This window comes from Lissotriton helveticus, chromosome 1_1, assembly GCF_964261635.1.
Source record: "Lissotriton helveticus chromosome 1_1, aLisHel1.1, whole genome shotgun sequence".
NCBI classification, from domain to species: Eukaryota; Metazoa; Chordata; class Amphibia; order Caudata; family Salamandridae; genus Lissotriton; species Lissotriton helveticus.
Window position 1 is genome coordinate 311,420,007 of NC_136057.1, and position 16,096 is coordinate 311,436,102.

At 48.4% G+C, this 16,096-nt stretch overlaps 1 protein-coding gene across 2 annotated transcripts in view; it reads left to right on the forward strand.

The window, feature by feature from the left end:
- NUP205 (nucleoporin 205) overlaps positions 1-16,096 on the forward strand; it is a 920,380-nt gene that overhangs the window by 627,294 nt on the left and 276,990 nt on the right. For both annotated transcript variants that reach the window (XM_078671666.1, XM_078671676.1), the window contains exon 26: positions 1,292-1,449. In XM_078671666.1, the coding sequence (XP_078527792.1) occupies positions 1,292-1,449 (158 nt within the window). The remainder of the gene's footprint in view (positions 1-1,291; positions 1,450-16,096) is intronic.

Here is a 16,096-nt window from a genome sequence, read left to right on the forward strand (position 1 = left end):
ACAAGAGAGTGGATAATGGGCTACATATACTATGTGTAGCTTATTATTACCCTATGATGGTCGACATGTTTCAGCCTACTTGAAAAAATATTGGGACTTTCTTCAGGACCTCTCAAAATCAAAGTGAGTGACATGAAAAAGTGAGTGGTAAAAATAGCTACCACGTGTTAAAGCATTTTTAGCACTCGCGCTAAGGAGTGCTATATATTCATAGAGGAATGACCGTATGTGTGTCATCGCAAATTGTCAAATGCCTAATTTTGGTTATCAAATACTTCTAGGGACAAGGACGGCCGTCCAACTGTCCTAGCTCTCCCCATTTGGTTTTTTGAGATTCTGATATTTGCCATCAGTGTTTGAAAGCTAAAGACTATTTAATTTCATTTGGTCACTATAGTTGCTTATTTTCTAAACTTGTCTCTCAAAAGTTGAAACAGCGAGCAGTCAAAGCCTTCTACAGGAGATGGTAAAGGGATTAGAACTGATTTAAAGGGAGGAGATGTGGCCTAGCGAGTAGAGCTGCCAACCTTTAAACCTGGGGGCCCAAATTTGAATCCCAGCCTTTGTGCATGACTCCGCATTGTGCGATTCTCGGCAAATCACTTAATCTCTCTGTGCTTAAAAAAGTGAAAAACAATGTGCAAATGGTATTTGTGTTGTCTCCTCTTGATGTGTACACAATCTTGTAGATCATCTAGCATGTAAGGTACATCACTTTGTTGCTTCTGAGATAGACTTGTGCTATATAAATGCAAGTAATCACACTGTAAGCTCAATGTCCAGTGGAGATGCCTGATATGGGAACAGTGTGTTTCCATGTGCTCAAGGTAACCTGTGAGTGATAATGGCCGCTCTACCTGTCCACAATGCACTTCAAAAGGGGCTCCTAGGACCCAAAAGTGAATGGTAGCATTTAGCGACCTTTTCATTGCTATGAAGTGCTTTATTAAGTCTGCATTGGAGTATGGGAGTACACATAGGCTGAAAATAGACTGGCCAAATATTTCAGATCTTCTGTCACACTCTATAGATTATCCCAGCATGTCAGTCTACAGATCTCTGTGTTGGAGAGCAGTTTTTACTGATACTTGACTTTCGTTTGTCTTGAGCTTTCACAGAAACACCCCATCAAGACCTCTAATAGCTTTTTCCAATTGCTGAAATACATTATTTTGTCTCAATGGAGGGGTTATCCTTCCTGCAACAGCACTAACAATTCTAGCTAAAAATGAGTGCGCAAAGCGTGAGGTGAAGCCGACTTAAAAGTTCTCTTTCTTGTGCCTCTTCACAGTAAGAAGGAAAATCCTAAGTATCTTGGACTCAATTGATTTCAGCCAAGACATCCCAGAAGCCATGCCACTGGAGTTCTTTGACCGTTCCCAAATAGAACAGGTTATTGCAAACTGTGAACACAGGAATCGTCGTGGCCAGACCATCTGTAATGTGAAGGTAAGACCAATAAATTTAGATGGTTCCAAATGAAAAGAAGCCCATACCCCATGTTCTTCTCTATGCTATTTCCATGTGCAAATAGCGTGAAGTGAAGTATTCTCAAATTACCATGTCATCACATTAATGTGCCATAATTATCCCATGCTATTAGTTTTTTCTATGACTTTGGTGGGCTAAAATTTTGATACATTCATGCTTTTGGGACTTCACAGTAGAGTAACTATATATTCGCCAGTTTGTTCTCCACAAACATGGTACTTAATCTATTGCAGGCGTGGCTGGATTTCTCTCTGCAGTTCACAACTTAGTCTACAGCATTGCATGGCTAGCCAATCAATGCACATACTTTGAGATAAGGATGCAGAGAAGTGGGTGGGAGGGCCGACGTTCGTGTAAAATGAACTATCTTATTTTTAGTGTACGTAATTTTAGATATTGTTTCAATACTAGATTAGTTGTGGCACTTACACACCTATGAAAAGCATTTCAAATGCTGAGATGTTTTCTATGGTTGCTCAACTGAGGATTGTACCTGTTCAAGAATTGAAACTGCGGCAGTTTGCCAAATTTTAACCATGTATCTCCAGGGGGTCATATTGCTATCTGATCGCTGAAAGACTTAATTGAAAGCCTACTTGCTCCCATCCTTGATTCAATCTTTAAGTTTTGGGTTGTCTACTCCTCAATAAATCTGTAGATGTTACCTATATTCTCGGAGAATGTGGTACAGCTGCATCACTAAGTTTTACATCATTCTCCTATTCCAGCAAGAAGGTTGCCTCACCAAAATCGTCATGCTATTTGCTGAGTGCTTCACCACCTACCAGCCTATGCATTATCAAACATTTTGCATTATTGTCCGATGTGTTATGACAGTTCTAATTATCTCATGGAGACCATCTATTCGGGAAGAAACAATCATACTGTTGCCCACAGTATATAACCATGATGAGAGGTCCAAATGCCCCAAGACCCATTAGGCTCTTAGGCTGCAAAGAAAATTGTGTAGTGGTGAAACTGAACGAGTTTGGATTTTAGAGCATATCCTATATATAGCCACTAGGATATGTAAAGACTGAGAAGAGATGGCCAGATCTCTGCAAATAGCCTACTTAAACACGAACAGTGCCCGCAGATCGCTGAAGCAATGATGAAATAACACAGCAAGCAGCCCTTCTGACCTGCCTCAATTAACTATTTAATAACAATTGACCTGCCTATAGCAACGCTTTCACTATGCATCTTTGACTTTCTGTGACTGTTTTGGGGAAATTAACCTCCTGGGGCCTTCCTGGATCCTTCCTGGATATCAAAGAAGGTATTAAAGCTCAGGCCCACACTTGAACGCTCACTAAAAATAACCACAAATGCAATCCCATCTTTTGAGTGTGCCTCCTCAGCTTCGAATAAGAATGTGAACCTTTTCTTGTGCCACAGAAGCTTTTATTCTATGATTTTTCTTTGCGCACTGCACAGTCCTACAGGTCGACATACCATTTGCTAACAGCCATTTAATCATGTCAACTTGAACACCTTATTTTGTGGCAATGGCTCAAGGGAAGTAGTACCCCTTGTTTGCGTGCTGACCCCATTTGTTTGTGCTGAATTTTATGACTGATGTTTGATCTCTGCACACTGGAGCACTGTTGTTCAGTGTGTGTGCTTTATCCCCTGAAACATTTTGTAAATTGGCTCATCCCTAATTACCGTATAAGTCCTTAATATATGGCATGGAAAATGTACCCAGGGCCTGGAAGTTAAATGCCAGCTGTAAACTGCAGCACTGATTGTGCCATTCACAAAGAGGGCCTGGAAAACATGGTTTCAGGCCTATTTTGAATACCTTAACAGCAGCAGTTTTAACCCTGCTGCATAGACCTATCAAAATCACACTTGCGATTGACCGGTGTGTAGCTGGTACATAGGAAAAGTCAAAGTATATATTATATACTGTAATCTATAACTTTTGCTCTGTACAAGTTACACACTCCATTCAAAGACTTAGATTTATATTTAATAAAAAATCCAAACGTATGGTTTAGTCAGACTTTATATTAATGTATGGGAAATGTAACGCTTAGAAAGTTATCTTTACTCTGCCTGACGCAACCTGATGCTAATTTGAGTTGGCCCTCCTTCAACTCCTCTGCTGGTGCTTGAATTAGGTGTGAAAGAGGTGTGAAAACTGCTCCCAAAGCAGAGACCATGGCTCGGGAGTAGGAAGGTGTTTTTTTCCTCGCAACAGGAATACTTGTTGGAGAGGGCCCAGGAACTTAATTACCTTCAAAGGGACTTTTCATGTTGTATGTAAATGTTAGGTGACACCTCAAAAGGCATCAGCTTTTGTCCCCCTAGTCAAGCTGGCATCACACCCATTCTGAGGAAAGCTAATCCTAGAACCACAGAGGAGGGGAGTGCTCATTAGCCTGGCCTCACCTCTGGGTGGGCACACAGGCGTTACATAAGGGTAAAAGGGTTCCCCATCTTGGATTTTGATAATACGGTGCAATGTGGGATTTTTTGCAGTAGGACAAGCAGGAACTGCTATAAAATGTACTTGTTTGATTAGGGAAGTGCCACGAGTCACCCCTACCCATTAACTGGTACCAAGCATAAATGTGGGACACCAAGGAACCATCTTAAGAACGTTTTCTAAACCTGCGGAAGATCAGAAGAGGATTTGACTTTCTGTCTGTGTCCTAAGAGGAGCCCTGAAGGGCTGGACCTGCTCCCTTTTGGTCCCAGTACAAAGACGTGGACTCCAAGGGTCAGTTAGTTGGTTTGCCTGCTTGGCTACAGGGGGACAACAAGCTGCAAGAGGCCTTTTCCTGGAACTGCCTAGCTAACAAGTGGCAAGTGGACCTGGATGGGACTTTACTTTTGGCCTCCGAGCCTCTTTAAGTGCTCTCCCTGGAGAGGTTTTGGAGAGGGGGTTGTCGGGGGTGGTGAGGGGTTTAGAAGTATACTGATGTGGTTGTTTGGATACCTGAAGATCATTTTGAAACTTTGACTAACTTTTCCTACAGGGGTACCTGCAAGATAAAAGTATCAAAGCAGCCATTTCACTTAGTCTTATTGATTGTGAGCTTCGTTCTGGTCAAACCTCCAAGCAGGACTGGAATAAGGATTAAGTCCCGTTCAGTGTTTCAGCAAGAAATAGACAAAGGTCCATGGGGGCCAACCTGTTTAAATTTATCCGGACTTTGGTTCAATGGTAGCGAATACAGTTTCAGTGGTGGCCCACTGAGAACGATTTTTCTTCTTAAAAAATGACAATGTTCCTTTCAGTGTTTAGACTTGGAAACTTTTTCAAACCAGTTTGACTTCCATGACCCCATCCACTTACTGCATACCACCAGCTCTCCATCACGGCCTGCCTCAATTGACACCACTTTCATAGACTATCATTGGCAATTTGTGTTTTTTGGCGCTATTGTCCCTTAAATCATCAAAAAGTAATTTCTCTGATTCCCCTATTGGATTTTTGTTATTTTGGTTCTATTTTACTCTTCAAATGCTTCTCTTTTTTTTTTTTTTAAACAGATTTTATTTGTCACAGGTCACATATTCCGCTTAGCTCCGTAACCCGGAGACTGCAGCACACATCAAAGAAAATACAATAATGCTGTAGACTTTTATAACCCCACCACCCGCCTATTGCATATATGCCATCTCGTTGAAATAATCACACAACCAAAATTCCACACTGAGTCCTTCCAGCACCCCGCAAATTGCTATCATCGTCCCAAGTCAAGGAGGTACAGTGGAAGCGTCGTCCGGCGGCGGTTCCAGCTCCAACCCCCTGTAATCAGCCCATCGTTTACAAATGTTGAAATGTTTACAGGGGCATCCCCTGGCAAGAAATATTGGCAACTCAAGCCCCATGCAGAAGTCCATCCCAGAACGCCAGGCAGCCAGCGGCGGAGCCTGAGCCGCCTTCCAGGCCCTGGCTATATCCCTCTTTGCCAGTGTGAGACCCAGCAGAAGCAGGTGACGTTTATACCTATTGCCCCCAACACTTTCCAACACATGCAACAACGCCAGTCGCGGCGTGTACGGAAGCTTCCAGGCCAACACCTCAGACAGACAGGAGAAAACACCCCTCCAAAATCTATGCAGCGCAGGGAAATCCCAGACAGTGTGTAGAAGCATACCCTCAAATGTCTTGCATCGGAGACACTCAGGGGATCCTTTCATTTTCGCCTTCCACAGTCGCATTCTAGTAAAGTACACACAATGCAAATATTTAAATTGCACTTACCGCAGGCGTGTGGAAATAGCGGCCCCACGCGGACTTGCCAGGGCCTCCGCCCAGTCCTCCTCCTCAAGATCACCCACATCCCCCACCAACGCTGCTTGAAGGCGCTGTAAATCGGTAGAACAGTGGTGGGCCAACGTCTGGTAAATGCGTGAAATCTTGCGGTCTGGCAACTTGCCCATAAACACCTTTGCCTCCAGGGCGCTAAACTCAGGGAGGGACTCCAGCCCCACTAAATGAGATGACAATACGTGCCTAAACTGTAAGTACTGAAAAATTGGGACCATGGCATTCCATACTCATTACGTAACTCCTGAAAGGATTTAAGTGTCAGGTCAGTCATCACGTCTCCCAGGGACGAGATCCCTATCGAGTCCCACCCTTGAATTCCTCGCAGCGCCCCCAGCTGGGGCAGCCGTCCATTATTCCATAGTGGCGTCTCCCGCGTCAGCACATTACACCACCTCATCCTATGCAAGGTCCGTCGCCAGACATAAAATTCCACGTGCGTGGCCGAGGGAAGGCTACGCCGAAACGGCGCTGAATAAAGCAGCGTGTCTAGTGACCTAGTGCCCATAAAGTGGCGTTCCACTGCGTACGCCGGGTACCCCTGATCCCCGTACCACCATTCATTAAGCACCAGCAGGTGCGCCGCCTGGTAGTAGGAGAGAACATCCGACGTCGCCAGCCCCCCGGTGTATGTAGAGATGAAACACGTACGTAGAGCTACACAAACCACCCCTCCCTCCCACAGAAACCCACCCTGGACCGAATTCACTTGTTTGAACCACCGTGGCGGGATCACATACGGGTGATTCTGCAACTGATACAGCAGGCGAGGGAGCGCTACCATTTTAAAAATAGCCGATCTGCCATAGATAGTGAGGGGCATACAAGACCATGCCTTAAGGTCCTCTCGCGTGCGGTCCCATACCAAGGCCAGGTTCCGCTCCCTTGAAACGACCAATGAAGCCGAGAGATAGACTCCCAGATACTTCACCCCTCCAGAGGCGAGCTGCAGAACGGACGCCCAGTCCCCTACCCTGTAGTGATCATCCAGAACCCATAGGGTGGATTTACCCGGGTTCAGATAGAGCCCCGAGGTTTCACCAAAAATGTGTAAGATGCGTAACAAGCGCGGTACCGAACTATCTATATCAGTGAGGAAAAAGAGGACGTCATCGGCATACAACGCTATCTTATCCACAATGCCAGGAGCCCATCGAAAGCCCTTGAGCTGGGCATCAATGCGCACCCACGCCGCCAGTGGTCCCATAGCTAGCGCGAATAAATATAGGGAGAGGGGGCACCCCGACAGGTGCCCCGTTCTATCTTAAAGCAGCGAGATATCGCACCCCCCACTCGCACCGATGCTGTAAGATCTGTATAGAGCGACCGCAGGTGGGCCAAAAAACGCGGACCCAGATTAAGACGGCGCAACAACGCAAACAAATACACCTGGCTCAGGGAATCAAACGCCCTATCCATGTCTGCCAATAGTAATGCCGCTGGCCCACCGAGTTGCTTCCAGGCCAATATTGCAACATGCGCCCGTCTGATATTATGATGGGTAGCCCTCTGAGGCATGAATCCGGGTGGACCAGATCCGTAATATATGGCCTGAGCCTATTGGCCAAAGCCTTAGCTAACACCTTGCGATAAAAAAGGGGATGATGGACGGAGCGTTTGAACAAATCAAACACTCACCCCCAGTCAACTGATCTGGGTTTAATCCATCACCATTCTTTAGTTCACTCAGCCACCCCAGTTCAGACATGGCTATATGAAAATCAGTCTGACCCTGTGCCTCATGGGAACAGTCCAGCCCGAACTGCCAAGCCATGTCTTCCCTGGACCGGAAACAAGCATCCTGGGACCGGTTCCGGATTCATAATCCTCATCAGCCAGGCTATCTTGAATCCAGTGGCCAAGTGAACAAGGGACTCACGTCTGAGCATACCCTGCCACACTTAGGGCGAACAAAGCGATACTGGGGTGAATGTATGACATTGTTCTGCATTCTGTCCATCAACAGTGTTTTTTTAATTTGTCACCCCGAGTGGGATGGGTATGCTCAGACGTGAGTCCCATGCTCTCCACACCACTGGAGTCAAGCTAACCTGGCTGATAGCCAGAAACCGGTACTAGGATGCTTGATTCCGATCCAGGAAAGACATGGCTTGGCAGTTCGGGCTGGACTGTTCCCATGAGGCACAGGGTCAAGGCTGATTTGCATATGGCCATGTCTGAACTGGGGTGGTGTGGAGTGCAAAAAAACGATGGATTTAGGCCCAGATCTCTGTACTGGGGTGAATGTATGACATTGTTCTGCATTCTGTCCATCAACAGTGTTTTTTTAATTTTTTAGCTTACACCTTGGCCTCAATATTCAGGAGGGAGATAGGGCGATCTGATTCGTGACGCTCCGGCGGCCTCCCTGTTTTAAGGAAGACCACCACTTCCGCGTGTTGCCAGTCCGGGGGGAGCGAGCCACTCTCCAGCGCCTCCTCAATCACCGGTCTAAAGTAGGGGCGTAGCTGCACAGAAAAACGTTAAAAAAAATTCACTTGGGAAGCCACTGGGACCCGGCGCCTTTCCTGGGCGCAGCTCCCCTAAGGCTGTACTCAATTTGTCATCAGACATGAGTCGATTTAACCTCTCCCGCACCTCATCCGAGACCGCCCTCTGGGAGAAACTCCCGGGGTGCGTATTGATCCTCATAGTATTCCGCGAAGCTCGCAGCAATAGCCGAGGTCTCGACCACAGGCGCCCCCTCCAGATCGCAGATCCGAGGCAGCGGCTGGGCATGCAGGGATCCCTGACACAGGCGGTGGAGCATCTTGCTGGACTTGTCCCCCCAATGGTACACTCGACTGTGCGTAGCCAGCCAGGCCTGACGCGCCTCATCCATCAGAATCGCGGAGTATTGTTGTTGGCCCAACACGAGCTGTCTCCTCGCCACACCACCATCAGCTTCCCGGCTCCTGTGTTCCAACGCCTCAATGACGGCCTCCCGACGCACCAAAGCTCGCTGCCGCTCCCGTCTCGATGCCACGCACCAAGAGATATCGACTCCCCGCAACGTCGGTTTCAGCGCCTCCCACAGAATCGCGGATGAGTCTACTGACCCCTCATTAGCAACAAAATAATCCGGAATGGCCCTGGTCATGCACTCTCTATAATCCTCCCCTTGAAGGCGCCAGCCCGACATACGTCACCGAAGCGGTTGCCGCACCGGGCCCAGCTGGAGTGTAAGTGCTACAGGCGAATGATCAGACAGGGCCCGGAGCAGTATAGTAGCCGCTAGGACCCTATGGACAAGCCCCCTGGGAACAAAGATATAATCCAGCCTAGACAAGGACTCATGCACTGTAGAAAAAAACATTTACTCCTGACGAGGTCCGTGCTTATGCCGCCACACATCCACCCAGTCGAGCCCCAACACCATGGTATGCAGCTTGGTAGGGGGACCCCCCACCACAGGATTCCCCCCACTGCGCCACCTATTAAATCCGGGCTCCATCACATCATTCCAGTCCCCCCCCCCCCCCCCCACTATGGACAGGGCATCTGGCATAATTTTAAAGAACAATGGTTCGAGGTGGGCCGTAAGAGGTCCTTAGAGGGAAAAAGAGCGAGTATTTAATAAGTCGCTAGGGAGCAATGGTAGTAGGTAAGGATAAGAGTTTTTTTATTTTTACTCTTTTCTCTTAACGATATACATAAATATATATACTGTATTGCAGGTGCTCAGGTGAATAATACGGTGCAGAACGTGACATAAGTGATCAAAGTGAACGGACTGTCACACAACAACAAGGATAAAAACACACAACAATTATATACAATAGAACAAGTGAAATTCCTTGGGTAGGTCGACGGCGTTTCGATCTATATTGTTTTAGATCTTCATCAGGACAGTTGAGCCTCCTGAAACTTGCCGGTGGGTAGGGCAAGGATAGTCATTCGTACAATACAGCTGGTTGGGTGTCGCTTTTTTCCAAAGAATTTTAAAAATTATCGGAATTACGTCTTCCAATGAGGAATTCAAGTAGCGCTCGTTCACTTCTATGTAGGCAAGGGTCCTACTTGAAAGAAGATTAATCAAGTTAAAACACAATCAGTGTAGAAGGGGGTTCCAAAAGCGCATTCGTCGCTATGGTAGAAATTGGCGCCTGAAATGAATCGTCGTAGTTCTGTGTGGCAGACTGATTGTGTTTTAACTTGATTAATCTTCTTTCAAGTAGGACCCTTGCCTACATAGAAGTGAACGAGCGCTACTTGAATTCCTCATTGGAAGACGTAATTCCGATAATTTTTTTAAATTCTTTGGAAAAAAGCGACACCCAACCAGCTGTATTGTACGAATGACTATCCTTGCCCTACCCACCGGCAAGTTTCAGGAGGCTCAACTGTCCTGATGAAGATCTAAAACAATATAGATCGAAACGCCGTCGACCTACCCAAGGAATTTCACTTGTTCTATTGTATATAATTGTTGTGTGTTTTTATCCTTGTTGTTGTGTGACAGTCCGTTCACTTTGATCACTTATGTCACGTTCTGCACCGTATTATTCACCTGAGCACCTGCAATACAGTATATATATTTATGTATATCGTTAAGAGAAAAGAGTAAAAATAAAAAAACTCTTATCTTTACCTACTACCATTGCTCCCTAGCGACTTATTAAATACTCGCTCTTTTTCCCTCTAAGGACCTCTTACGGCCCACCTCGAACCATTGTTCTTTAAAATTATCGCTCTACCCCAGGTTCTACTGTATGGGGTTCCCTTGTTTATAACAAACAGGGCATCTGGCATGGCCCCCCACAACGTCAACAATCGTTCCGCCAAAGACCACGATAGTGGCGGCGGGGCATACACACTACTGATCACCAAGGGGTCACGTCCAATTGTTCCCTGTATGACCACATACTTGCCCTGAGTGTCGGTCCAAATTTTCTCGTGTGTGTACAAAACCCTACGATGGATCAGAATTGCAACTTCCCTTGAAACCCTTGTAAACCCTGAATGATAAACCTGATCAAAGCCAAATCTTTGCAAACAAAGAGCCTTCGTACCTAGGAGGTGTGTTTCTTGATGCAACAGTACATCAGCCCCCTCCCTCTTGGCATATCGCAGAATGGCCCCTCTTCACTCTATCCAACGCACCACACACATTCCAGCTAACTACGCGCAGGGACCCCGGGACTACCTGCCCCCCTCCCCCAGTGTCCGGCATAATATCAAGCACCCACTTCTCCCACCAGTGCCCCTCCGACCCAGTGTACCAGAATTGTGACTAACAGACAGCACAATCATGCAATCAAACAAACCCCCAACCCCGTCAAACGCCCCCATCCCCCCGCACCCCCTTCCACCCCACACCTCCCAAACATGGAAGTACCTGTCGCGGTCGGAACAAGGTCTAGTCCCCAACAGGGGGACAAACACCATCCCCTCTAATGGATCCCCAAAGAAACACCCATAACTTGGGGAGAAAATACTACACCCCCTCCGGTCCACACAGTTGTGAGCGGGATCCAGCCTAAATCAGACATGCCCATCTGAGCACCTGCTTCTCCGGAGACGCGCCTTTCTGCTTGCGGACAGAGTCAGACCTGTTACGACGCCTGGAGTGGGACCTCCGGCTGCCACCCGGCCCCCAGGTGCCACATCGCTGGAAGAGGATTCAGAGTCAAGGCCCGGCGGCGTATGAGGACGTATCCGCACAGTTTCATCAGTCCATTTAAAAACTCCTTCTGGGAAATCAAAGAACACCGTTCGGGACCTATAGACGACCCTCAGTCTGGCGGGATACAGCAGCGCATATTGTAGCTTAAGGTCTCGAAGGCGCGCCTTGGCCGCCAGGAACGACTGTCGCTGCTGCTTCACTAAGCGAGTGTAGTCCGGAAAAATAAGTATGGAGGCATTGTCACAAGTGAGGGTAGACCTAGCCCGAGCCTGTTACAGGATAGTGTCCCGATCCATATAGTTAAGAAACTTGGCGATGATCGGCCTTGGGCGAGCACCCACGGGGGGCTGCTGCATAAGGGCCCGCTGGGCACGTTCTATAACAAAGCAGCGGGAAAGCACATCTGGTGGGAGCTAACTCTCCAACCACTGGGTCAGAAAGCGCTCCACATTATCTCCCTCGCATCCTTCCGGAAATCTCACAAAACTGAGATTGTTGCGCCTGGTGCGCCCTTCCGCGTCCTCAAGGGCCAAACCCTTCTGCACCTTCTCCATAGCCGTGACTTTCTTTTTTAGGACCGTGACGTCGTCCTCCACCTCCGACACGCCAGTCTCTGTTGCAGTAATGCGCTCCACGGCGTTCCGCAGGTCCTGTCGCAATAGGGTAACATCGGACCCGACAGGCCCGTTCTTGGCGGCAAGCATGTCGCAGGACTGAGTGATAGACGCCATAAGTGCTGCATTGTCAGGCAATTGACTCTGCGAGCCCACAGTCCCGGCGGCAGCCCCTGCGCCAGTGTATTTATCGAGTGTGCCCTGTTTAGCACTGCCGCCCCCTCCCTTGTCGCGGGTCATTGTGGATGTTCGAGACCCGACCGATGCAAGGATAACCAACTCCAGGGGGCGTTGTATGTCGCAAAGCCGGTGGTGTAGTGGACACCGTCTAATGAAGCAAGACCCTCCAAGCGGACCCCAAGCAAGCTTTGGCTATCGCCAGGATTGGAAGCCACGTGAAGGGCAACTCCTCCTCACCACCAGGGGATACCGCTCTACCCCGTGCACCGTGGCCTGCACCGACCACCGACTCGCACCTGCAATCCCTCCAAGCGTAGCAACGGGATCACCATCAGCCACGAAACCCCACCAGAGCCAGGTCACAAACACAGCTACGCCAGTCGGCAATATCCGCCACTCCCACAATCGCCGCGGCCCGACCAGGCCGCCGAGCACTCCAGAGTCAGGGCCACCCCCACTTCAAATTATGTCCAGGCGAGGCCAACGGGGGGTGTGGGGGAAGGCACTCTAACCACCTGACTCCCCTTGACCACAGCCCCACACCACGATGGAATGGACTCACCACCGTGGGCCCGGGCCGGCAAGCTGGCCACCCGGGACACCCAGACCTGGCCAGACTTCTTCGTGGGCAGCCCCCGGGAGGATCGCTGCCGGGGAAAAAATTCAAAGTTTATTGATTAAACTTGAAATGGCACAAAAGTCACTAGTCAAAAATGTGCCAAGTTTAATCAATAAACTTTTAATTTTTTCCCCGGCAGCGATCCTCCCGGGGGCTGCCCACGAAGTCGTTCTAGTGTTCATCAGTATTGGCATCTGTGGTTGTTGTTGGGGATCTCCTGACGGCGTCGCTCCAAACCCCTCCACGCCGCCAATCTTCAGTGGGAGAGGGCCACCCTGCCGCCCAATGGGGGAGACCCACCTTGGTCCAGAGTAGGGCGCGGCGTAGCAGCCGCCGTGTCTCCCTCGACTCCCTGGGCCACACAGGCCGACCCGACTGGCCAGCCGCCCCGCCAAGCGTCCACCAGCAGTGTTGCTTCACAGTCCCAGCAGCACTCACAGTAGGCAGGAGCAGGCCGCCCCCCAGATGCGGCCTGCAGGAGTTACCACCGTCGGCCCGGGATGTATAAAATGGCCGCCGTCCTCCACAGGGCCGTCTGATCGACTATGCCAGTTCTCCCAGCCCACAGCTTCAGGCCTGTCCTATCAAGGGCCCCGCGGCAAAGCCAGGCAGCGCTATCCGCCACCGGGCGCTCTTCCACAGGGCAGCCCCCCTGGTGCTGAATGGGGGGAGCGCAGCGCCACACCGCTACACCAGCACACCCTCGCCGGCCTTGAGAACCACGTCCCCAGGCGCGGCACGTCAGGCCCCGGCTCCGCCTCTGCCGACTCTCGTTAGGCCGCCCTCTCGCCGCAGGTCGCGTCACCACACTCCGCGAGCCCCCAGAGAGATCGGGGGATCGCCAATCAACACCACAGCACCTCCGACAGCCGGTAAGTGATTATGGACGCTCAGACAGGATAGGTGTACAGGATATATGCAGGCTGGCCGGAGCGAGCCTAAGACACAGCCGCCATCGTTGCCGGCCAAGCCACGCCCCCCCAAATGCTTCTCTTTTTAAAAAAAATTGGTTGTGGAATTTCATTTATGTGACCTTTTCTACTGTGAATGCACTGCTTAAATACTTTACATTGTGCCTATGATTTAAGCTGGACTACTTTGTTTTATGTTACCAGGAATTGAATGCAGGTTTATTGTATTTGATTTGTGTGACCTCTAGAAGGTGGTGGCCTTAACCTTTGAGGTGGACACCCCAAATAATAATCCACTTTCCTACACCTATCAGCTGGAGCTACAAGATCAGCCCACCTGCAATTTGGAGGAAGGTTCTAAATTGCACAAAAATGGCCTTGCACCCACTACAAAGTACTGTTAAAAACAGAATGTGCGCAAGCAGAAGAAGGGCAAAGGGAAAGTACATCATTAATAGTGAGGCAGTGTCATTTCCTTTTACTCCTCTGCATTTTGTGGAAAACCCGCTTCAGGAGTTTTCTGTACAGATGTGGTTTGGATATTCTATAAAGCTGGGGTCATGGGCTGGCCTTGGACATCTAGGGATTGTTCACATTGTCTCAGCTGTCCCTAAAGCAAACATGTTAATGGGGTAGCAAAATCTGAAGTACTAGGGGGAGAATTAATGAGGACAGGAGAGATATAGCATCAGTGTTTAGTAAGGGTGTGATTGAGCAGCTTAGTCTGACATCTGCATACACTGCTACATACATCATATTTCAGACTCTTGATGGCTGCAAAGACAAGTCATGGAAGGTACTCTCATGGAAGGTACTTTTGCCTTCAGTGTCTGTTATCTGTACAATCTGAATCTGTCTGTATCTGCAAATAGGTTCAGACTTATTTTCAGCCACGTTATTTTCAGGTTTTACAAGCAATCATGGACAATTAAAAACAATAGGAGGAAAATCAAAAGAATGTGGTGTAACAAACAAGAGTGGGAACATAAGCCCTTAGTCCATATGATATTGTTGAAGAAAATAAAAAATCAAATGATAATGTTACAGAAAGTGCATAATATATCATTAGGTGCACGGCTCCAATGTCCCCTGCTATTAAAAGTGGGAGTACAAGTCCAGTGCAGTCATTTCGGCCGCCAAGATTTATAGGTTTGCCCAGCCCTTCGAGGTGACCTCGTCTTCCGTTCGGCAGAGCTAGCAAATGCCAGAGATGGGTATGATTGGTGTCATCAAAGGTGGGAATCCTACCTGCTCCCTGCACTCTTTACCCATATGAGACGAAGGGGTACCAGGCCTTCTCAACATTATTCATGATGTCATGAACCGATGATCGTTCCGTAGTGTAGATTGACCACACCCGCTCCCACCACATCTTTATCGAAGGTGTTGTGGTAAGTTTTCATAATTGAGGTATGCTAAGCCGGGCTGCTAGTAGGAAATGAGATACATTTTCACATTGAGAAAGTCAGAGGTTAAGTTCCCTGGGCTCCCAAATGACCAACGAGGACCATCTTGAGGCAGTGGGTGGAGACCGAGAAGTGTTATTAGCTAATTTTGGGTTAGGATCTTGTCCTACAAGGCTTGAATATGTGGGCAGGACCATCAAGTGTGGATCAGCGTACTTCGTTCCGCACAACCCTTCCAGCAGATGGCTGTACTGTTTTACATGGCATGTAGGTATTATCTAGTCAGTAATATGTAGGCACTAGCTGTGTTTACACATGGAAGACCCAGCTGCCCTCCTCCTTATGGCCCTCCAAGCATTGTCAGGGATGTCTTCACCCAGATCCCTCTGCCATTGTGTAATGTACGTGAGTTTTGAGTGGGGCCCGACAGCAAGGATATATTTGTATAGCCAGGAGATACCCTTTGTTGCACTGAAATCTGGTTTCAATGTGTTCTACACCCCCCCCCCAGCAGCCTGCCACCCCCCCCCACTCACAGACCAGTGTAGCATTTGTGTGCAACAGTAGGCCTCTCGCCTAGTTAGAACCGTTTTTTCTGTTAAGGTTTCACGGGTTTGAGGATAGCCACCTTTTAAAACATCTTAGGCCAGGGCCATCCCTGGCTTTCCAGGTGGCAAATGTTGGGTCTGACACCCCTGGAAGAAAATCTTGGTTATTGGTTACAAGTATTAGTGGAAAGGGGTATTGTGGGAATTCCTTCTTGCGTGCTAAGGAATTCCAGTGATCACGCAGCTCTGCTCTGACTTTTGAATATCATGCATTACAATATATACATGTTTTTTGTTCTTTACCAGCTGCATTCTTTGTCAGGAAAATTTTAGTAGCACTGTAAGTGGTTAATAATGTCTTTTGAAATGCGCTATTGTGCACCTCAGAAGCCATTGCAATTGAATGCTTATCT